The 22782-nt window shown below is 61.2% G+C and overlaps 2 protein-coding genes across 3 annotated transcripts in view; one reads left to right on the top strand and one right to left on the bottom strand.

The window, feature by feature from the left end:
* PTPN18 (protein tyrosine phosphatase non-receptor type 18) overlaps positions 1–14750 on the top strand; it is a 20928-nt gene extending 6178 nt beyond the window's left edge. The window contains 17 exon segments of the mRNA XM_073321436.1: positions 2215–2323; positions 2858–2934; positions 3433–3528; positions 7197–7235; positions 7340–7408; positions 7779–7841; positions 8120–8262; positions 9511–9577; positions 9667–9744; positions 9882–9962; positions 12189–12265; positions 12765–13018; positions 13270–13476; positions 13479–13537; positions 13540–13600; positions 13872–13970; positions 14255–14750. Coding sequence (XP_073177537.1) covers positions 2215–2323; positions 2858–2934; positions 3433–3528; positions 7197–7235; positions 7340–7408; positions 7779–7841; positions 8120–8262; positions 9511–9577; positions 9667–9744; positions 9882–9962; positions 12189–12265; positions 12765–13018; positions 13270–13476; positions 13479–13537; positions 13540–13600; positions 13872–13970; positions 14255–14322 — 1647 coding nt within the window. The 3' untranslated portion in view covers positions 14323–14750.
* Positions 14686–22782, bottom strand: IMP4 (IMP U3 small nucleolar ribonucleoprotein 4). 2 transcript variants are annotated; one of them, XM_073321443.1, is made up of 9 exons: positions 22677–22782; positions 22222–22330; positions 21553–21636; positions 19733–19842; positions 19346–19478; positions 18897–19051; positions 18526–18620; positions 18260–18333; positions 14686–15074 (listed from the first exon to the last, which is right to left on the bottom strand). In XM_073321443.1, exons 1-9 carry the CDS (start codon positions 22677–22679, stop codon positions 14962–14964), a joined length of 876 nt encoding a protein of 291 aa, XP_073177544.1. In that variant the 5' UTR covers positions 22680–22782; the 3' UTR covers positions 14686–14961. The 2 variants fall into 2 exon arrangements, with proteins under 2 accessions (XP_073177544.1, XP_073177545.1); XM_073321444.1 differs by lacking the exons at positions 22222–22330; positions 22677–22782 and having other exon boundaries at positions 19733–20102; positions 21553–21637.

Below are 22782 nucleotides of genomic sequence, written 5' to 3'. Positions count from 1 at the left end.
AGCTTCCTCCAGGGTGGGGCCAGGCAGAGGGGGAAGGGAAAGCGAGGGGAACCGGCACCCCTTAGTGGGGAAAGGCCCCGTGCCCCATTCCCTGCCCCCTGAGCCAGCCACTCCCTTTATTAAATCCCCATCTCATATTCCAGACTTAGTTACAGCTGACTGGGTCTAGAGATCGGCTTGGCTCGCCCGGTGCTCTGATGCAGCCACCTCTGGGGAGGGGCAGCTGAGGAACAGCTGCGCATAACGCCACACAGGACTGCTTGCCGGCTCTGCTCCCTTGCCCAGCACAGGGGCTGCTCACCAGCCCTGTCCAGCAGAGCTGAAGTGAAAAGCAGAAGCTGCGCCATGGGATTAGGCAGCCCTGGGAACTGAAAACATGGATGGATCCTGAAAGTGAAGGCAACGATGCGAGGAAATGGGCCTCTCTAGGGGGCGCCATGCTGTGGGGCGTGAGGTGGGAGGCTCTGCAGGGGGCGCTCTTCCCTAGCAGTCAGGGCTGGGCGTTGGGGGGCGCTGTGTCTGCAGAGCGGGGGGCTGGGCAGGGGGCTCTCCCCCCCGGCGGGCAGGGCTGGGCCCTGGGGGGGTGCCTTTTGAAGTCTCAGTCCTGGCTGCTGACGGTGAGTTTCCTGGCCGGGGAAGATCTGCCATTCCCGTAGCAAAGAAGAGAGCTGGGGTCTGCTGGTCAAACTCCCTCCCCAATCCCCCCTCTCTCTGCACCCCACATGGCGAACATTTCCCCTGCGCACCCTTCATCCAGGGCTCTGGCCCTCCCGTCGTCCCCCGCTGGGTACAAATCGGGGGATCCACCCCGCAGGGAAGCCGCCAACATCCCAGTTTTCTCCCTTTGGCCTGCAGCCGGCGGGGCACAATGCGGGGCGGGGGGACCTCTGTTGGCCGGAGAGTTCGGAAGCTGCCGGAGCGTCTCCCCTCCGGATCCCGCCCCTCAGGGTCTCTCTTTTCCCTCGGTCCTTTTGGAAATTAAAATACCAAACCTGGGGAATGAATTACCAAAAACTTTGTGATTTAGCCCAATCCGTCATTGGCTACCTGGGCCGCTCAGCTCCTGCTCTTTCTCCTTCCCCCACCCCACCAAAGCTCTCGGGGGCGGGGGGAACCCGCGGAAATGAACGTCAAAAACTTCCTCATAATGAAAGAAACTTTTATCCGCTGCGAAGCTGCAGAACCTGCCTGTCTCCTGCCACCATCTTCGCTCCACACCTGCTTCTCTGCAGCCGCGGGAGACAAAACGGCCCCAGCATGGAGCGCCGGGCCGGAGCTGGAGCCGTGGCCGCTGGCGAGCTCCTGGCTGAGAACTGCCAGCTCCTGGCGTCCAATGTAACCCTCCTCCGCCCCCCGCAATACCCCGCCAGTGAAATACTGACCCAGCCATTCCTCTGCCCTGGGGCTGCAGGTAGCTGGGGCCCCCTAGAGCCCAACCCCCTGAGTCAGTCAGTCCCTCCATTCCTGACACCCAGCCCCCCCTGCTCTAACCACCAGACCCCACTCTCCTCCCAGAACCGGGGAGAGAACCCAGGAGTCCTGGCTCCCAGCCCCCCCCGCTCTCACCCACCAGACTCCCCTCCCCTCCCAGAGCCGAAGAGAGAACCCAGGAGTCCTGGCTCCCACCCCTGCCCCCGTTCTAACCCACCAGACCCCACTCCCCTCCCAGCGCCAGGGAGAGAACCCAGGAGTCCGGGCTCTCATTCTGGAAGCAACTCCTGCACGGATTAACTCTCCTTGGAGGGTTGTTCCGTGGCAGGGGCGGGTTTTTGTCTCCCGCCCGTTCCAGGGTGGGCGTGGGTGTGCTCACAGTGGGGCCCAGAGCCGGCAGAACCGGCCTGCTCCCAAAATAAACCTGACTCAAGTGCTCAGGAATGATCATCCCTGTGCGAGCCGTCTCTGTGCCGCGTTACGTGCAGCCGTTTCCCCCGCTGCCCCACCCCGCCCCAGAGGTGGCTGCATCTCAGTGCCGGGCGAGTCAGCCCCCCCATGGCTCTTACCTTTGGAGTTTGGGGGTGCTGGGAAGTCTGAGTTTGGGAAAGGGGCTGAGGTCACAGGGAACGGGGTGCTGTATACTTGAGTATTAGGGAGTCAGGGCATTAGCTGTGGGGCTCACAGAGCTATCGGCTGCTGGGGTGCTCTCTCAGTGTCCCTGCTTAACCCCGTCTTCTCCACAGCCTCCTAATCCCCCTCCTGTCCCCTCTCTCCACCCAGGACATCAAGGCCCGAGCCAGCGCCTTCCGGCAGCAACAGGGGTTCTCCGCAGAGGTCGGGGCCAGGAAAGAGAACATCAAGAAGAATCGGTACAAAGACATCCTGCCATGTGAGTGTGGGAGGGGGTTGCTGGCACTGGAGTGTGCAACGTTATGTGCGGCTGTTTCCCCCAGCTGCCCCACCACAGAGCTGGCTGCATCTCAGCTCCAGGGGAGCTGTCCCCTGTGATGTTATATGCAGCTGTTCCCCCAACTGCCCCGCCCCAGAGCTGGCTGCATCTCTGCGCCAGGTGAGCCGTTCCTGGGCAGCGTTATGTGTGGCTGTTTCCCCCCAGCTGCCCCACCCCAGAGCTGGCTGCATCTCAGGGTTGGGCTTAGTAGATTCCCAGATTCCCAGGCCAGAAGCGACCACTGTGAGTGTCTCGTCTCACCCCCTGTATCCCACAGGCCAGAGAACGGCCCCAAAGTAATTCCCGCAGCAGAACCTTTAGAAGAGCCCCCCAGCTTGATGTAAAAACAACCAGAGGTGGAGACTCCACTGCGCCCCTCGGGAAACGGGCCCCGTGGTTAATTCCGCTCACTGGCCACAATGGGCCCCTTACTCCCAGGCTGAATTTGTCAATCCCTCCCTCTCTCCCCGGCAGACGATCAGACCCGGGTCGTTGTGAATCTCTGCACGGACGAAGGGCAGACGGACTATATCAACGCCAGTTTCATCCAGGTAACCCCCGCCCTCCGCAGCAGGGGCACTCGCCCCTCGCACCAGTGCTGGCCCCACCGACCCAGGGCAGCACTAGGGGCTGCTGGGCTGCAGGGGGTGGATGGGGGGGGCGCCAGGCTGCATTGGGGGGCTGCAGGGGGCGGATGGGGGGACTCAGCAGGGGGCACCGGGCTGGGGGGGGTGGATGGGGGGTCTCAGCAGGGGGTGCCGGGCTGCAGGGGTGGATGGGGGGGCTCAGCAGGGGCCGCTGGGCTGCAGGGGGCGGATGGGGGGGGCACCAGGCTGCATTGGGGGGCTCAGCAGGGGGCGCTGGGCTGCAGGGGGTGGATGGGGGTCTCAGCAGGGGGCGCTGGGCTGCAGGGGGTGAATGGGGGGGCTCAGCAGGGGGCACGGGGCTGGGGGGGTAAGCAAGGCACACGTGCTGCGGGGGGGGGTTCAGTGGGAGGCACTGCCCTGCAGGTGGCGGGTGACTTATTTCCCCCCTTTGTCTCCTGCCAGTGGGCGAATAACAAGAGATGCTACATCGCGACCCAGGGGCCGCTGCCTCACACCGTCCTGGATTTCTGGCGCATGATTTGGGAGTACGGGGTGAAGGTGGGTGTAACGCTTCTCGAGGGCCCAGGCCTGGCAGTCACCTGCTCACCCCCGTAGCTGGGTGCCAGCACCCGGACACCCCCGGCCGTTCAGCCACCCAAACATGCTCCTCTGAGCTGGGCCCAGATCCTGTACCCCTAAAGATGCAGTGTGTACCCCAAACACCCCTTGCTCCTGGTGGGATTTCCTCTGCAAACGAACCCAGGAAGAGGATTTCTCTCGCCTTGAATGCTCTCTTCCGCTATCTGTGAACTGTCCCAGCTTGGCTGACTCCCGGCGGAGCACGAAATCTTCTCTCCTGGTTTGCTATCAAATAAGACATGAGGCATTTCTCGGGGGGAAGAGGGCAGGGGGATAGGCAAAGTATGTTGTCTGGCATCATTTCGATTTGCCGAATCGGGGAAAAATGTTTGCCATTTGAATTTGGAACAGTTCGTCGTCGGGGCCAAATTTCAGTAGAATTTGAGGAATTAGCAAATTTCGGTGCCGTTTTTATTCTGCTACGAACGCGACGCATCCCGCACGTTGCTCAGACAGGCATAACTGAACCGTTCCTATACGTGCCGGCGTACCCCTTGTGTTTGCAGGCCACGGTGCGTGCCGATGGGCCTTGTCCACACCTCCAGCATTGCGATTTACGGATCCACAGTTTGCAATTTCCACACCACCGCCAGGGATCGGCTGCAGGGACACTCGCGTGGGTGCCGGTTCTCCGTTGCGTGTGGCCCAGCCTGAGGGTGGCGTGGGATCGGTGCCGTGACCTTTCGTGCGGAGAGGCCGGTTTCCCTCCGTAGGTCGTCCTTCTGCAAGTTCCTTTAGCCACTCGCGTTTCTCCAGGGATGTTCTCCAAGCCGATTTCTTGCTGCGCCCACCAATACATATCGCAGTATCGCAGCCTCTCAGCCTACTCTGCAGGGTCAGCTCGCGTCTCGCGTGTCCCCGCAGCAGGCTTCTTCGAGGCCCCGGATCTGCAGATTGCTGTGTGCCACGGAGCGTGGGCTTGGAGTTCTGCGCCGGATCGGGGGTATTTCCGGGATGGGCCAAGGAGCGGAACAGGTCGGTCCTCGATGATTTTCCTGATTGACTGCGGAGCGCGTCTGTCGCGTCGTTCCTTGCGCAGAAGCCGGTGATGGAGCTGGGCTGATCTAACTTCCTGCACCTGCCCCTCGTCTTTTCCAGTGGGTCGCGGAATTTGGTGCGGACGCTCCCCCGCCCTCACCAGCCCGTTCCCCGCACAGAGCGATTCGGTGGCTCCTGGCCAAATCGTTCTGCACTCAGAGTTTCCTGAATGGGTCTGTGCAGCCAAATCCGGCGCTGCGAATACTCGGAAGCGTCATGAGCCGCTCCATTTCCCCCCACGGGGCGGCGCTGCTTTCCCACCGGTGGGGCAGCGTGCTTGCAAGCCGTTTGGTGATCAAGCCCAAGGCCAAACGGTTTTCTGGTTTGGGCACGTAGATTACAGGCGAGAGCCTGGCTGCTGAGCACTGCCCCAGTTCCTGGGATACCTGGGCGACCAGATGTCCCGATTTTATAGGGACAGTCCCGATTTTTGAGTCTTTTTCTTATATAGGCTCCTATTACCCCCTACCCCCGTCCCGATTTTTCACACTTGCTGTCTGGTCGCCCTATAATTCCTTTTCTTTTCTCAGTGGCACTGAGCCACGCTTGGGAGCGTGCCGGATCCATAGAGCCCTGCCTGGAAATAAAATTGGTATCTGCATGCAGTCCGCGGTGGTCCGCAGATATCTACCTGATTGAACCCTTCAGGTCGGGGCTGGTTCCTTTCCACTAAGTACATAGATCCCCGTTGGGCAGACCTTACATGGGCACGTTGGTGAAAGAACAGGACGTGTTCTTCTGACGGCCTCTAAATTCCATCCTGTTGAGCGCTGGTGAAGGGTAGGACCCGCGCCAGGACTGGGACAGCTGCCCACGTGGATGCCACCGGCTCCCGGAAACTGCTGGCAACAAGGTTTGTCATAATCTTCCGCAGGATTTGCAAAATCCAGGGGCTTCGGTTTGCGGCTCTTGGCACGACTCAGAAGTGGCGGGGACACCACTTGCCACATGGCCTGCGGTGCGGCCTCGTGTGACGAGGGGCTTTATGCATCACTTTCACCAGTAACTGCCCACGCTCGCGTTCCCCTCCCTAAAATGCCACTCTCGGGCTGCGCCCCCAGATCCAGGATCCTGCGGGCGCTGCCCCGGCACTGTTGGGAAGCTCTCCGCCATGCGTAGGCCCCTGGGCGTGGAATCAGGATGGCCTCATCTTTTCGTTCCATCAGAGCCGTCAAGACCGTGTGGAAGCCAACGGGCGAGGCTTTTCACGGCAGAATGCCGCGCCGCCGTTTCACGAGCCGGGGCCTGAAGGCCGGGCACGGAGCTGAAGCTCCATCATCTCCTGAAATCCTGCAAGGGGCTTAGCACCTTCTGTGTTTCCTGCTGCTTCTCTTCACACACTCCTACGAGGTTATCTTCCCCCACTTTCTCCCAAGACAGGCTGGCCACCTGAGGGAGTCACAGAAACACGGACACGCTCTTCTGCCGGCCGGCTAGTCCCTCTTCCTCGCCAGTGCGTTGCCCGGGGTAATGCCCAAAACTATCCGAGCGTCATTTCACTGCTGCATGCACCACGGAGAGAAATTCGTCTTCCGGCTCCGTCTCGTTGATAAATTTCCTTCCCTGGCACAAGAGAGACAAGAGCTTTTATTGGCCCAACTTCTGCTGGGGAGAGAGACGAGCTTACAGAATGAAGGCTGTCCCATGCTGCTGCGCGGCTGTTCCCCAGCTGCCCTGCCCCAGAGGTGGCTGCATCTGAGCGCCGGGCGAGCCATCCCTGTGTGGCGTTATGTGCGGCTGTTCCCCAGCTGCCCCGCCCCAGAGGTGGCTGCATCTGAGCGCCGGGCGAGCCATCCCTGTGTGGCGTTATGTGCGGCTGTTCCCCGGCTGCCCCGCCCCAGAGGTGGCTGCATCTGAGCGCAAGGCGAGCCATCCCTGTGTGGCGTTATGTGCGGCTGTTCCCCAGCTGCCCCGCCCCAGAGGTGGCTGCATCTGAGCGCCAGGCGAGCCATCCCTGTGTGGCGTTATGTGTGGCTGTTCCCCAGCTGCCCCGCCCCAGAGGTGGCTGCATCTCAGCACCAGACAAGCTGTCCCAGTCACACTCCCAGATACTCCTTTGCGTAACCACAGCCTAAGAGCAGAACAGGCCGGGAAAAGGTCAGAAATTCAACTCCTCTGGGTCCTGCTGCCGATTCAAATGGACCAAAATCCGATGGCTTCTGGGGACGAACTGCCACCCCGAGGCCAGAGAGCAAGACTCCCAGCTAAAGCGGTTCCTCCTAAAATAGTCCCGCTTGCCATGGGGATGAATTTTGAGGAGTTAGGGCCTTTCTGAAATGGCCCCCCTCCCCCGTTACCCTTTGGGGGTAACGACCCTGCAGGACGTGGGCCGGGTGAGGTGAGTCTGTCAGGGCTCAGGTGAGGGCTGTTTGCAAAGAACAGGGTGTGTGGGGGGGAGAGGGGGTTTTGCCAAGGGGAGTCAGGACTCCTGGGTTCTCTCCCATCCTCTGGAAGGGGAGTGGGGGCTATTTCAGTCCAGATAGGTACTGTTTGGAGCATGCTCCTTCTCTTGCTCTTTTTTCCTGACTGTTTCGTTCCCTTCCTTCCAGGTAATTGCTATGGCCTGTCGGGAAGTGGAGATGGGGAAGGTGAGTGTAGGGGCCAATCTGTGTCCACCCCCACCCCCTGGCTGTGGGGGGCGTCTGGGGGGCGACCCCCATGGACCCTCCATGAACTGACTTTCCCTCCTTAGAAAAAGTGTGAACACTACTGGCCAGTGAAGCAAGAACTGCTACAAATTGGGCCCTTCTCCATCGTCCAGGTACCCGGGAGGGGTTGTGGGGGCAGCCTGGGGGCTCTCCAGGAGAGACACAACTCCCCTTCACTTCCTGTCCCAAACTGCTGCTGAGCAACTCCATCCTGCCCCAGAGGTGGCTGCAGCTCAGCTCTGGGCGAGCCCTCCCTGGGGGGTGTTATATGCGGCTGTTCCCCGGCTGCCCCGCCCCAGAGGTGGCTGCAGCTCAGCGCCACGTGAGCCGTCCCTGTGCAGCATTATCTGCAGCTGTTCCTCACCTCACCCAGAGCTGGCTGCAGCTGTGCCTCTGTAGGGGGACACTAAAGGCATTTAATAACCGTGCAATGTCGGCACCCCCTGAAGCCTCTGTCTGCAGCTCAGCTTGTCTCTGTCTCAGGTCAAGGAACAGGAGCTGAATCCAGACGTGACAGTCCGCACGCTGAGCATCAGCTTCCAGAAGGTCGGTGAGCTGTGGGGCGATGTCCTGCGGGGAGCGGGGGGCTGGGCAGGGGGCACTCTCTCCTGGCAGGGCCGGGCACGGGGGGGGCACCATGCTGTGGGGAGTGGGGGGCTGGGCAGGGGGCGTTCTCCCCTGGCAGGGCTGGGCACTGGGGGGTGGTGTGCTGCCGGGAGCAGGGTGGGGGGCTCAGCAGGGGGCGCTGTCCCCCAGCAGGGGTGGGTGCTGGGGGGGGGGCGTGCCGTGCGGAGCAGGGCTGATGCCTTCTGTTCCCTCCCCAGGAGGAGCGGCCCCTCACCCATTTCCAGTACGTGGCCTGGCCAGACCGCGGGATCCCGGACAATTACAGCCATTTCCTGGAGCTGATCGAGCACGTGCGACTGACGCAGGGGGACGACTCAGCCCCCATCTGCGTGCACTGCAGGTAGGGGGCGCTGTGCTGCGGGGGGAGGGAGCGATGGAGACAGACAGCAGTCTTCATAGCCAAGGGTCTGCTAGAAAAAATTAAGCCCCGCCAACTGCAAAGCCCCTCCCACAAACCAAACCCCACCCACTGACTGCCTCCCCCGCCTATGAGCTCCGCCCCTTTTATGCAATGGTACAGAGCCGTCATTGAATGGCCAGCGGTAGCGTTCAGAGTGAACGCACCCATTAACACGAGCAGGTGCTTAGGGTTCAGAGTGAACACACCGAAATGGGCAGTGTCGCACTCAAACAACGATCATTAGCATCCAGTTAACACTGATGTCAAAACATATCAAGGCCCCATTTAACAGCAAACATTAGGGTTCAGAGTAAACACTCATGTTCTGATAAGCCACACCCGCATTTAAACCTCAAGTTTTTAGGATTCAGAGTGAACGGGCCCATCAGGGTGTCCCTATTTCAACCCCAGTTGTTCTATTTCAGAAGTAATGGTCATTCTGAAATGAGCTACGTCCCCCTTTGAAACACAATAATTAGGGATCAGTGTTAACTGCCTTGTTGAGATGAGCTATAGCCCCTTTTAAAAACATAATTATTAGGGTTCACAGCTAACAGCCATGTTGAGACAAACCATGACCTTAGTGAAAACCCAGTCATTAGGGTTCAGAGTGAACAATCCAGCAATCTGGGTGGCTGATGTCTGCTGAAACCCATCATTAAGGTCCAGGGCAAATGCCCAGTGCAATGGCACCCCACTGTTCACCCAGGCCTTTGGGTTTGGGATAAAGATCCCACTGTCGACACTCAGGATGCCCCATTTAACTGTCAGTCATTAGAGTTCAGAGTGAACGCCTACCAAAGATGGGCTCAAATTGTAACTCTGGTCATTATTTCAGAGTGAACGTACACCAGAGAGGTGTGAAGGTTGCAGCTGTAGCCATTAGGGTTCAGGGTGAACGTACACTAATGATGGTTCTGCATCATAGCTCCATTCACTAGGGCTCCGAGTGAACACCCACCAGAGTCGCATGAAGGTTGCAGCTGTAGCCATCTACTGGTGGTAGAAAGTGACTCCCATTTGAATGTCTACCAAAGAGGGAGTCACGGTCTACCACCAGTCATTAGGTTTCAGAGTGAACACCCACGGGCAGCGTGTGGGGTGAAGGTCCCCTTCGCCCCCGAGAGGGATTTGATCGGGGGGAATTGTTCTTCACCCATTTTCTTCCTGCTTCCTCCCCCTTGGCAGCGCTGGCTGTGGCCGGACCGGCGTGATCTGCATCCTGGAGCACGTGAGACACCTCCTCCTCCAGCAGGTACCGTGTGTGTCCGTGAGCACAGGTCCGTGCGTGGGCGTGTGTCTGACCCGCGGCTGCCCCCTCACGAGCCTTCTCCCGTTTTTCAGAGCATCCCCCCGAACTTCAGCATTTTCGACGTCGTCCTAGCGATGAGAAAGCAGAGACCGTCGGCTGTCCAGACGCTGGTGAGCCCCTCGGTTCTCCCCCAGCCGGACGCCCACCCCGCCCCACACAGTGCCCCTGCTGGGAGAGGTGGGGCCGGGGCCACTGGAGCGCCCCCCCCCAGCCAGCCCCCCTAACATGGCCGTGTCCCCTCTGGCAGGAGCAGTACGAGTTTCTGTACCACGCCGTGGCCGAGATGTTCCGCTCCACCCTGGCCACCACCTACGAGAACCTCAAGGAGGTGAGAGGGGCCCCGGGGCAGGGCCCCTCCAGCGGGGGGGGCAGGGCCCCTCCAGCGGGGGGGGGCAGGGCCCCAGACGCGGCACAGGGCCCAGCTCCTCCAACAGGGGGCGCAGGGCCACTCGAACCGTAACCAGGTTATGATCCCGCCCAAGCACCCCCCATTTCCCCCCCCCCCAGCCCGCTGTCCCCCCAGGTCCAACCCCCTTGGCCCCTCCTCCCACTTGAGGAAGTCCCATGTGCCTCCCTTCCCCTTTCGATTCAGCCCTGTAAACAGCTCCTCGGCCTGTGCGGTAGGAGGTGGGGGGGATCTGGATCCTGGAGGGTTGCTGGGGGGGGAAGAGTGTGAATCAGTGGGTGCACCTGGGGGAGGTGCACATGGGGGGCAGGCTGGAGCAGTTGGGAAGGAAGAGATCGGGGTACATGGGGGGTGGGTCTGGAGCAGTAGAGATGGGGTGTAGGGGGCAGGACCGGCAGGGGTTGGGGGGCTCAGTTCCCCTCCCTTCCCCATCTCCCCGGCTCCGTGGGGCTGAAAGGTGGAGCAGGCCCCGGCCCCCCATCCTGGCTCCTGCCTCATGCTCAGGGCTTGTGAATTCTCTCTGCCTGTGGGGGGGAAATGGGGCCTGTCCCCTCTTGGGGGGCGCCAGCTCTCATCTGACCCCTGGGCAGGGACTGGCTGGCTCAGTGGGGTGGGGAATGGGGCGTGGGGCCTGTCCCCTCCAGCGGGGGCCGGCTCCCAACTGGCCCCACAGGGGAGTAGCCCAGAGGGCTGAGACCTGCAAGTTTAGTTCATAGGTGAGCTGGCAACATAATGTGCACGGGAGCCGGAGGCCCCTGGTGGGAACAGGCCCTGCGCCCCATTCCCCACCCCCGTGAGCCAGCCAGTCCCTGCTGTGGGGCCAGATGGCAGCCGGCGCCCCCTAGTGGGGACAGGCCCCACGCCCCATTTTCTGCCCCCCTGAGCCAGCCAGTTCCCACCCTGGGGCCGGATGGATGGAGGGGTGCGGCTGGGGCGGGACAGGTGCGTGGCGGGAAGGAGGAATGGGGGGCCGGGTGGAGGGACAGGTGCGTGGCGGGATGGAGGAATGGGGGGCGGGTGGAGGCCGCAGGGGTGCGTCCGGGGCGGGACAGGTGCGTGGCGGGATGGAGGAATGGGGGGCCGGGTGGAGGCCGCAGGGGTGCGTCTGGGGCGGGACAGGTGCGTGGCGGGATGGAGAAATGGGGGGCCGGGTGGAGGGACAGGTGCGTGGCGGGAAGGAGGAATGGGGGGCCGGGTGGAGGGACAGGTGCGTGGCGGGATGGAGGAATGGGGGGGCGGGTGGAGGCCGCAGGGGTGCGTCCGGGGCGGGACAGGTGCGTGGCGGGATGGAGGAATGGGGGGCGGGTGGAGGCCGCAGGGGTGCGTCCGGGGCGGGACAGGTGCGTGGCGGGATGGAGGAATGGGGGGCCGGGTGAAGGGACAGGTGCGTGGCGGGATGGAGGAATGGGGGGCCGGGTGGAGGGACAGGTGCGTGGCGGGATGGAGGAATGGGGGGCCGGGTGGAGGGACAGGTGCGTGGCGGGATGGAGGAATGGGGGGCTGGGTGGAGGCCGCAGGGGTGCATCCGGGGCGGGACAGGTGCGTGGCGGGATGGAGAAATGGGGGGCCGGGTGGAGGGACAGGTGCGTAGCGGGAAGGAGGAATGGGGGGCCGGGTGGAGGGACAGGTGCGTGGCGGGATGGAGGAATGGGGGGCTGGATGGAGGCCGCAGGGGTGCGTCCGGGGCGGGACAGGTGCGTGGCGGGATGGAGAAATGGGGGGCCGGGTGGAGGGACAGGTGCGTGGCGGGAAGGAGGAATGGGGGGCCGGGTGGAGGGACAGGTGCGTGGCGGGATGGAGGAATGGGGGGCCGGGTGGAGGCCGCAGGGGTGCGTCTGGGGCGGGACAGGTGCGTGGCGGGATGGAGGAATGGGGGGCCGGGTGAAGGGACAGGTGCGTGGCGGGAAGGAGGAATGGGGGGCCGGGTGGAGGGACAGGTGCGTGGCGGGATGGAGGAATGGGGGGCCGGGTGGAGGCCGCAGGGTTGCACCCTCTGCTCCTTCCCCAGGCCAGGCCCTCCGGCACCGGCTGGGTTAACCGCCAGCAGCCCGTTGTCACACTTCCTGCAGGAGGAAGCAAAAAGCCAGCGTAACCACCAGGCGGGGACGTCTTCCCCCCTCCCCGGCTCACCCCTTCCTCTCCCCGCAGAACCAGCTGCCCCTGTACGACGACGCCGTGTCCCTACGCCGCCCCGCGCCCCATAACAGACACAGCAGCGTCTTACGGTGAGTGACCGGCCAGATGCAGCCACCTCGGGCGTGCGGCAGCGGGGGGAGCAGCCGCATGTAACACTGCCCGGGGAGGGCTCGCCAGGTGCTGGGATGTAGCCACCTCTGGGGCAGCCCGGACCTAAATACTGCAGCAGCCGCCAATGTAGCCTGGAAATGGACAGTCATTAGGGGTCAGAGTTAACACCCCATTGGATGTTACCTACAGCCCGGACGGGGCAATTGCTGTAGCTGCTCTGAGCACCTCCCCCTTCCCAGCCCCCACATTGCCCTGCTTTGACCCCCCAACCGCCCCCTCCCCCCCTTCCAATTAGCCAACAGGCCACTCGCCAGCTACTTTCTGTTTCCCAGAAATAGACTGTGGAGTATCTGCTCCCTGCCCCCTGCTCCAGCCCCAGGGCTACTGGTTACAGGATGGGTGTGGGAGGGGAGCCGGACTCCTGGGTTCTCTCCCTGGCTTGGCCCCAAGGTTACTCTCCTTCCCCCTCCCCCGCAGGAGCATCTCAGTGCCGTCCGAGCCCACCCCGGACCTGCCCCCCAAGATGAGCGACACCTACGCCGTGGTGAACAAGTTCCGGCGGGGGGGCAGGCCGGCAGGGTCCCCCTCTCGGGAGACCAGCCCCGCGTGGTCCCCCATCGACCCCAGTGGCTTCGGGGGGCTGCAGGCCAGCTACTCCCTGCCTGGGAGCCCCGTGAAACGCCTGCCCCCCAGCCCCAGCTGTGAATACACCCCCAACTCCGCCAGCGCAGGTACGGGGAGGGGACCCAGGAGTCCAGGGCTAGGAGGGGCTGTGGGTCTGATGGGGGGGGGGAAGCCAGGAGGGACCGTGCGTCTGATCTGGGGGGGACCTGCATCATGGATCTGATGCAGAAGGAGGGCCTTGGACTCAAGAGTCCTGGGGTGGCTCTGACCCGGGGAGGGGGGACCCCAGCCGCCCGGGGGGGAGGGGGGTCTGACCCAGGGGTCCACACTCTGACCCCTGCCCATCTCTCTGCTCCAGGTGACGCCAGCCCCCGGGGCCCCCCTTCGCCCAGCGCCAGGTGCGGGAAGACCCTGCTACCCAGTCTGAAACCCCCGGTGAGTCCTCCCCCCAGGGCCAGTGACCCCCTGCCCGGCCGGCTGCAGCCAGAGGGGGCGCCACCGTGGGTGGGGCTGGAGGAGGCTGGTGGGGCGAGCGGGGAGGCTTCAGAGTCAGGCCGCCAGGGTTCTCTCCCAGCTCTGGGAGGGGAGTGGGGCCTAGTGGTTGGCGGGATGGGGGCGTGCGTCAGTCTCTGTCGTTCATTTTTCTCCATCTCATCCACAGGCTTTTGTGGCATCTCCCCAGAAGATGGGTGAGTGGGGTGCGAAGTGGGGGCAGGGGATCACACAGCTAAACAGGGGGAGGCTAGTTCAGTACCTGGATGGGAAACCCCGGCAATTGGAGTGGGTGCGGCAGTCATCGCGGCCTCGCGTCCAAGCCACCCCCAGCCGCATCTCAGGGCTGGCCGAGCCGTCCTGGTGTGGTGTTGTGTGTGGCTGTTCCCCAGCCACCCCGCCCCAGAGGTGGCTGCATCGCAGCGCCGGCCGTAGCCGGGGAGGCCTCATTGTTCTCTCTTCCGCCAGGCCCCAGCTCCCCCCGCCATGACCCTGACGGCTACGAGGCCATGGACCCCTCACCTGGGAGTGGCTGTGGCCCCCTCGCCTCCCCGGGCAACGGTCTCGGTAGGAAGTGGGTGTGGGGGGAGGGGCACATTGGGGGGCAGGCCCCAGGATGGGAGCAGGGGGTGTGTGGTCAGGGGCTGGGACCCAGGAATCTGGGGCAGGCCCCTGGCTCTGACTGGGGACATGAAGGAGAGTCCAGGGGGAGGGGACCCAGGAGTCCAGGGGATGGGGGGGGGGGGATGGGACCCCACAGCAGTTTGGATCTGGGGAGTCTGGGCAGAGGGGTGGGGTCAGGCTCTGGGGGGCGGGGTCAGGCCCCCTCCTCACTGTTGTCTCTGCCCCAGGCTATAACTTCCGCATCGGGAAGCCAAAAGGACCCCGTGACCCCCCTGCCGAGTGGACGCGGCTCTAGGGGGGATGGGGGCACCAGGGCCTGTGCCCCGCCCCCGCAAACTCCAGCTGGACTGGGCCGCAGCCCTGCATCACCCCACAGCACAGAGCGAGCCCTGCCCCCCATCAACTGACAACAGGCTGGGAGCCAGGACTGCTGGATTCTCTTCCAGGTGCAGGGAGCCAGGACTCCTGGGTTCTCGCCCCAGCCCTGGGAGAGGAGTAAAGAGCACCACCTTTGACTCAGTGGGGCACTGATGTGAGCTAGGCCCCACAACGTGGGGGCACCGGCGCTAAATCCCACCCCCCCCCAACCCGGGGAGCCCTGGTGGCTCTACCCCGGCAAGACGGGAACGGCCGTGAACAGACAGAAGCAAAAACCAAGCCCAGGGTCAAACCAAGAGGTGTATTAGAGCAGACCCTACAAAAAATAAAAGTGTGAAAACAGGAGCTCCCCTGGTGCTTCCCCTCCACCGCAGGGCGGTGCCCCCAGGGGCATCCCTCAGGGCCGGGAGACGCTCCCAAGTCGGAGCTCCTCCTTTGCACTCCGCTGCCCACGGCCCAGGACCGAGGAAACCGCTCCAGGTGAAATTCCCAGCCGGCGCCGGGCGCGCTCCAGCCGGGGGGGACGCTCTGGGCCAGGCCCGCCCCCGGGCGCCCCTCAGTCCGCGCTCAGGAACTGCCGCTTCCGGGCCGTGTTGGTGTAAGGATGCCAGCACCACTCCACGTCGGCCGTGGCTGCCTGCTCCAGCGTGCCCAGCTTGATCATGTACACTGGAACGAGGGAGGGGCCGGGGGTCAGCGGGGTGCCCCCAGGAGGCAGGAAGCACCCGCTGCTGGGAGACAGGCAAAGCTGGGGAACCCTCTCCCCAATTACTCAGGGTGCGAGGGGCAGGACGGGACAAATTTTCTGGAATTGTCTGAGGAAGCCCACCATCTGCCTCAGTTTCCCCTGGATTCTGCCCAGCCTGGGGGGTGGGGGGGGGTAGAGACATTCGACAACAGGACCCTGCTGGGGGTCTGGGACAGGGAGGGGGGTTTGGGCTTGGGTGCCTCGTCTTAAATGAGGCTATTGATATAAGAGGGATCACAGAAACTTGGTGGAATGAGGAGAATCGAGGGGACACAGTAATACCAGGGGAGAAAACGGAGTGGAAGCAGAGAACCGGTCGGGCTGGTGGGGAAGTGGCACCAGATGTGAAAGAAAAGAGAAGAGTCAAATGAAGTAACAATCTTAAATGAAGCAAACAGTACCGTGGAATCTCTCTGGATGTTATTCGAGCAAGGAATTACTAAGAAGAATAGAGCCCTTGGGATTTACTACCGACCACCTGGCCAGGATGGTGATAGTCACTGTGAAATACGCAGGGAGATTAGAGAGGGTATAAAGATAAAAACCTCACTAAGAACGGGGGATTTCAACTAGCCCCATATTGACTGGAAGCCTAGCGCCTCAGGTCGGGATGCAGAGACCAAGTTTCTTGACACCTTAAACGACTGCTTCTTGGAGCCGCTGGTCCCGGAACCCACCGGCGGGGGAGAGTCTTGATTTAGTCCTAAGGGGAGTACAGGATCTGGTCCAAGAGCTGGAGGGCTTGGTAACAGTGACCATAACAGAATTACATTTAACATCCCTGTGGCGGGGAAAACACCAGAACGGTCCCACACTGCAGCCTTTAATTTCAGCAAAGGGAACGAGACAAAAACGAGGAGGTTAGTGACACAAACGGAAAGGCACAGCGCCAACAGTGAAATCCCTGCAAGCTGCATGGAACCGTTTTACAGACGGAGGCTCAACTTAAAGGTATCCCCCAAATTCAAAAAGCATCGTGAGAGAACCAAAAAAGAGCCACCGTGGCGAATCAACAAAATAAAAAACAGCGAGAGGCAAAAAGGCATCCTTTACAAAGTGGAAGTTAACTCCTAGTGCGGAAAATAGAAAGGAGCATAAACTCTGGCAAATGAAGTGTAAGAATGTAATTAGGAGGCCAAAAAAGAATTTGAAGAACAGCCAGCCAAAGACTCAGAAGGTAACAGAAAATGTTTTTCAAATACAGCAGAAGCAGGAAGCTGCTAAATAAGCAGTGGGGCCACTGGACGATCGAGATGCTAAAGGAGCACTCAAGGGCGATAAGGCCATTGCGGAGAAACGAAATGAATTCTTTGCATCCGTCTTCACAGCTCAGGATGCGAGGGAGATTCCCACACCGGAGTCTTTTTAGGTGACAAATCTGAGGAACTGTCCCAGACTGAGGTGTCATTAGAGGTGGTTTCGGAACAAATTGATAAATTAAACAGCAATAAGTCACCAGGACCAGAGGAGATCCCCCAAGAGTTCTGAAGGACTCAAATGTGAAATTGCAGGACTGCTAACTAGGGCATGTAACCTGTCATTTAAATCAGCGTCTTCACCAGGTGCCTGGTTTTGAAAAAGGGCTCCAGAGGTGACCCCGGCAGTTCCAGGCCGGTGAGCGTGACATCAGTACCGGGCAAGTGGGGTTGAAACGATCGTAAAGAACAATATTGTCAGACACAGAGATGAACATGATTTGTTGGGGAAGAGTCAATGTGGTTTTTGTAAAGGGAAATCACGCCGCACCAATCTACTAGAATTCTTTGAGGGGGTCGACAAGCATGTGGACAAGGGGGATCCAGTGGATATAGTGTACTTAGATTTTCAGAAAGCCTTTGACAAGGTCCTCACCAAAGGCTCCTAAGCAAAGTGAGCTGTCACGGGGTAAGAGGGAAGGTCCCCTCATGGATCAGTAACTGGTTAAAAGATAGGAAACAAAGGTTAGGAATCAATGGTCAGTTTTCAGACTGGAAAGCGGTAAATAGTGGTGTCCCCCAGGGGTCTGTACTGGGCCCAGGCCTATTCACCGTATTCATCAATGATCTGGAAAAAGGGGTGAACAACAAGGTGGCAAAGTTGGCAGATGATACAAAACTACTCAAGATAGTTAAGTCCCAGGCAGACGGCGAAGAGCTACAAAGGGATCCCTCAACACTGGGTGACTGGGCAACAACATGGCAGATGAAATTCAATGTTGATAAATGCCAAGTGATGCCCATCAGAAAACAGAATCCCGACCACACGTACACAATGATGGGGTCTGAATTAGCTGTTCCCACTCAAAGATCTTGGGGTCGTCGTGGAGAGCTCTCTGCAAACATCCACTCAGTGTGCCGCGGCATCAAAAAAGCGACCAGAGCGGTGGGAACCATCAAGAAAGGGAGAGAGAATAAGACAGAAAATATCCTATTGCCTCTATGTACATCCATGGGATGCCCCCACCTTGAACACTGCATGCAGATGTGGCTGCCCCCATCTCGAACAAGATATATAGAAATGAGAAAGGGTTCAGCAAAGGGCAACAAAAATTATTAGGGGTTTGGAACGGCTGCCGTATGAGGAGAGATTAATGAGACTGGGACTTTTCAGCTTGGGAAAGAGTCGACTAAGGGGGGAGATGACAGAGGTCTGTAGAATCATGGGTGGTGTGGGGAAAGTAAATCAGGAAGTGTTATTTACTCCTCATAACACAAGAATTAAGGGTCACTCAATGAAATGAATAGACAGCAGATTTAAAACAAACAAAAGGAAGTATTTCTTCATACAACACACAGTCAACCTGTGGAACTCCTTGCCAGAGGATGCTGTGAAGGCCAAGACCATAACAAGGTGAAAAAAAGAACTAGATAAGCTCCTGGAGGATAGATCCGTCAATGGCTATTAGCCAGGCTGGGCAGGGATGGGGTCCTGAGTCTCTGTTTGCCCAATGCTGGGAACGGGCACAGGGGATGGATCACTTGATGATTCCCTGGTCTGTTCATTCCCTCTGGGGCACCTGGCATTAGCCAGTGTTAGCAGACAGGATACTGGGCTAGATGGACCTTTGGTCTGACCCAGTCTGGCCAGTCCTATGTTTTTATGAGGGACCCCCAGTGACATGACTCACGTTTCATCTCGAAGCGCGGCCCCACCTCAGACAGCTCGATGTTGCGATGGTCTGTCTTCTTATAAACGTGGTGCCTGTGGGGGACACAAGAGAGGTGGGTCACCCGGCGTGGGCCTGGCTCCCAGCCCCCCTGCCAGCCCTCACTCCCCTCCCAGGGAGAACACTGAGGCATCCTCGGTCCCAGCCATCCCCGTGTGGTGTTATATGTGGCTGTTCCCCACCCGCCCCGCCCCAGAAGTGGCTGCATTCTGGGGGAGGCCTGGCACCTGAAGGAGACGTAATCGTCCTGGTTGGCGAAGGTGATGACCCGCTTGCTGTCCTCCTTGGGCACCGGGAAGAGGTACTTGAGGATGCTGCAGACCTGAGGGGCAGAGATCGAGAAGCGCTGGGTTTTGGGGGGCGGGGAGGGGAATTGAGACCCTACAACAAGCAGCCAGTCCCCAGATTGTTCTAATGCCCCCCAGGAGACCCTACAATAAACACATTGCACACAAATGTTCCCCAGAGACCCTACAATATCAAAGCGGTCCCTGCCCCCCTCCCCTGGCAGCCCCAGTCCCTAGAAGACACGACGATAACAAAGCCAGCCTGGGCAGTCTCGGAAGACCCGACAAGGACCCAGCCGCCCCCCGCTCACCCTCTGGCCCAGGCGGGAGGTGAAGTTGTGGAAGATCAGGTGGGGGTTGGCCTCGGACATGGTGCCGATGTCGGGGACCTCGTGACGCATCACCACGTTGCAGAGGGTGAAGAACGCTGTGGGGCCGAAGGGCAGGTGGGAGACGATCAGCCCGTCTGGGGGGAGGGGAGGGAGGGGGGGTTAGCCATTGGGGGGGGTGGGGATGGAGCTCCCCTGCCCCCCTCAGAACACAGCCCCCACCTAAAAGGCCCTGCAGCCCCCCCACCTTGGAGACCCCCTAGAAATAACAGCAGAGGGCGGGTCCCCATCCAGCCCCAACAGAGGGGGGGCCCTCCAGAATCCCAACAGGACCAGACAGAGACGGAGCAGACCCCCCACACCTGGCTCTCAGCAGGCCTGGACGGGGGGGGGGGGTCCCCCAGCACGCACCTCCCCCACCCCCCGCTCACCCGGCTGCCCTCGGTGTTCATGCAGCACCAGCAGGTCCGTGACGCCATTGGCCTTGCAGGCCCGGAGCAGGGCCCCCACCTCGTGTCGCCCCCGGTTCATGCGCTGGGCGCCCGGCAGCACCAGCTTCATCTCCTGCCGACGAGAGGGGCGTGGGCGTGGGCGCGTGCGAGAGACCCGACAACAACAGACCTGCCCCTCCCCCAAACAGCCCGACAACACCACGCCCGGCCCCCCGGCATCAGGGGATCCGACGACAGCCCCCCCACCCTCTAGGAGGCCCTACAATAACAAAGCCGGCCCTACCCGCCAGCCCCAGTCCCCGGGCCGCTCTGCAGAAACAAACCAGCGCCCAGGAGACCCTACAATAACAAACCCAGGCCCTGTACCTTGGCGAACATCTTGAGGCGGGAGCTGGGGTCGCGCGAGGTCGTGATCATCACCTTGGGGTCCTCCACGCCCGCCCAGCGATACTCATCGTCCTGCTGCGTCACCAGCCCTGCCGCGGGAGGCAAGGGTTAACGGGGGGCGGGCGCCGTGGCCTCTGGCTGGCCACGCCCTCCCGCCCCAGCTCAGGCCCTGAATTCGGTGGGAGACACCCATTTACACCGAGTCAGGGGTTGGGTTATCTTTTAATCCCGCCAGGGAGTGGCGAATTTCTCGCGCCGCGGCCAGTCCCTCGACAGCTTTTATCTCCAGCGACTGGCAGCCAAGTCTTCTCCCGGCCCCGCTGCACTCGGGATCCCCGTCAAACTCCATCTGGACGGGAACCGGAATCCGATTACAACCACACAAAACTGCCCTTGAGGTTTTTCATTCCCGAAAGAAAATGACCTGAAAACCAGGCCTAGCCGCGTTCGACTTGTGTCCGCAAATCTCCATTTCACCAGGCCCAGCGCCGGGACCCAAACCATGCAGGTCGGCCGAGGAAGAAAACCACTGCAGCGGGAGGCATCCAAACGGGTTTTCGGGCGGTTTCCTTGGTGTGGTCTGACGCGTGGCGTTGACAGTTTCTCTTAACAGTTCGAAAGCTTTAACTTTTCGATTCGCAGCCTCTCCCATCATTAAAGCATTCCTATCCGACCCGCCTCACGCCCCATCAATTCCCACACGTGAAAACTTAGAAAGCTTAAAACCCAAAATGAAAATTGAAAGAGCTCAAAATCGCAGGATAAAAGGAGTAAACACCATTATTTTGCTTAACTAATGGAAAGATACAAATCAGGGAAAACGCTTACAAATAACCCTCAGTATCACCCATGGAAATTACAAAAAGATCATATTCTGCCCTACCTGTTAGAAGAGCTGGATACAGGGGAAAAAAAATTGATTAAAACATGGCTTGGATTTGAAACTCCCAGATTTATTGTACAAAGGGAGTATTCGCTGTAACTAGTGAATTTGAACTGATTGTTTCTCATCTCCACGTCCTTCGGGATTTTAGAACTAGTTGATCTCATCCTCTCCCACCGAGGTTTTATTCAGTGATGGGAAGAGGAAACCAAGCAGCTCCTGACTGGTTTTTTAACCTGGGGCAAAGCTGTCACTGACCTGAGTTCGGTGAACAGATGGATGCAGAGCAAACAGGGGAAGAAGGCCTTCAGCAAAGTGGTACCAGTAACGACCACCTGGTTCGGGGCTCTCTGGCCCATTAAATATAGATGTTTTTTAATACAACGTAACTGACCATACCAGATTGGAGGGAGCTCAGCCCTGAATGGAAGCAGTCGGAATTTCAGGTGGATTTTTAAACAGAAAAACATCCAAAATCCAGTATAAATTAAGAAAACACCCCGCGTTTTTTGTAACCATCTTTTTTTAATCCAACCTGGACGCAGAAGCTTCATGGCTCGGCTGTGGGTGACCAGGGCCAGCTCCCCCTCCCCTCCACCCCCACCCCACCGGCCTCTGCTCCCCCCGCCCCAAGTGAGCTGGCCCCGATAACGGGTCTCTGAGGCTGTCACTCCCCCAACAGGGGGACCCCAACTCAGGTCAGGGTGTCTGTGCAGCACCTGACCCAACGAGGGGAGAGGGATCTCGGCGGCGGGGGTCTGTGCTTCATCTGGAAGTGGCCCACTCTCATGCTTCAGGGCAGACGGGCAGCGAAGAGTCAGGAAGGACACAGAACAATGCTGCCCAAGGGTATTGGGGAGGAGGGGGTTCCTAGCCTGGAGGAGGAGGCACCAAGCTCCCCTGCCCCCAAACTCACCTTCTGCTCCCTGGTCATCAAACTCGATGGACTTCTGCAGTGCCAGAGCCTCCCGGCGCAGCTCCGTGGGCAGCAGCCGATTCTCTGGGGGGAGCGGGGAGGGGAGAGAGGAAGAGTCAGAGTGCGATTCCAGACAACCCCCCCCTTGCAAGCCTCGCCCTGCCCCCAGTCCCTCCTGCCCCAAACCAGCCCCTCCTCCATCCTGCAGAGCACCAAGTCCCAACCCTAAGGCCATAGGTCAGGAGAGAGGGGCGCCGGCAGGAGGGGGGGCCGCAGCTCGGGAGTGGGGGGGGCGCAGCTCGGCGGGGGGGGGGGGCCGCCGGCCGGCGGCGGCGGCGGGGGGAGGGGCGCAGCTCGCCGGGGGGGGGGCGCCGGCCGGCGGCGGGGGGGGGGAAAGGGGCGCAGTTGGCCGGGGGGGGGGGCGCCGGCAGGAGGGGGGGGCCGCAGCTCGGGAGTGGGGGGGGCGCAGCTCGGCGGGGGGGGGCCGCCGGCGGCGGCGGGGGGGAGGGGCGCAGCTCGCCGGGGGGGGGGCGCCGGCCGGCGGCGGGGGGGGGGGGAAAGGGGCGCAGTTGGCCGGGGGGGGGGGGCGCCGGCAGGAGGGGGAGCCGCAGCTCGGGAGTGGGGGGGGGCGCAGCTCGGCGGGGGGGGGGGCGCCGGTCCGGTCCGTACCCTCCAGCGCCTGCTTGAGTCGCTGCTTCTTGCTCTCGCTGGCGCGGATCCGATCCTCCTGCGCCCGCCGGTGCAGATACTCCCGGCGCTGCCGGGCCTCGCGGCGCAGCTGGGCGGGACACACCGGGGCGGGGGGGTTAACGCGGGGCCGGGGGGGCGGGGAGCTCCCCCCCCCGCCTAGGGGGGTACCAGCCCCCGCCCCGCCTCCCGTGACCGCCCCACAACAGCGCCAGCCCCCCCCGCACCGCCAGGGGGCCCCGCCCAGAAAGAGGCGACCCTACAATAACAAAGCCCGAGACCCCCCCCCCCGCCAATCGCCGACCAGCCCCGCCCCCCAGGCGGCCCAACAGTAGCTAGCCCAGCCCCCTATTGCCCCCCCGCGGAGAGAGCAGCAGCCGCGGGCCCCTCCCGCTCTCGGGCGACCCGACAATAACAAACCCAACCCGGGCCCGCACCATGCCGGCAGCTCCCGGCGCCCCGCGGCTCGCTCCCCACAACACGTGGGGAACCCGGCCCCCCAACACCAGGGCCTCTCATTGGCCCAGCCTGCGCGGCCTATCA

This window comes from Lepidochelys kempii, chromosome 23, assembly GCF_965140265.1.
Source record: "Lepidochelys kempii isolate rLepKem1 chromosome 23, rLepKem1.hap2, whole genome shotgun sequence".
Taxonomy (NCBI): Eukaryota; Metazoa; Chordata; order Testudines; family Cheloniidae; genus Lepidochelys; species Lepidochelys kempii.
This window is presented reverse-complemented; position numbering and strand designations above follow the sequence as displayed.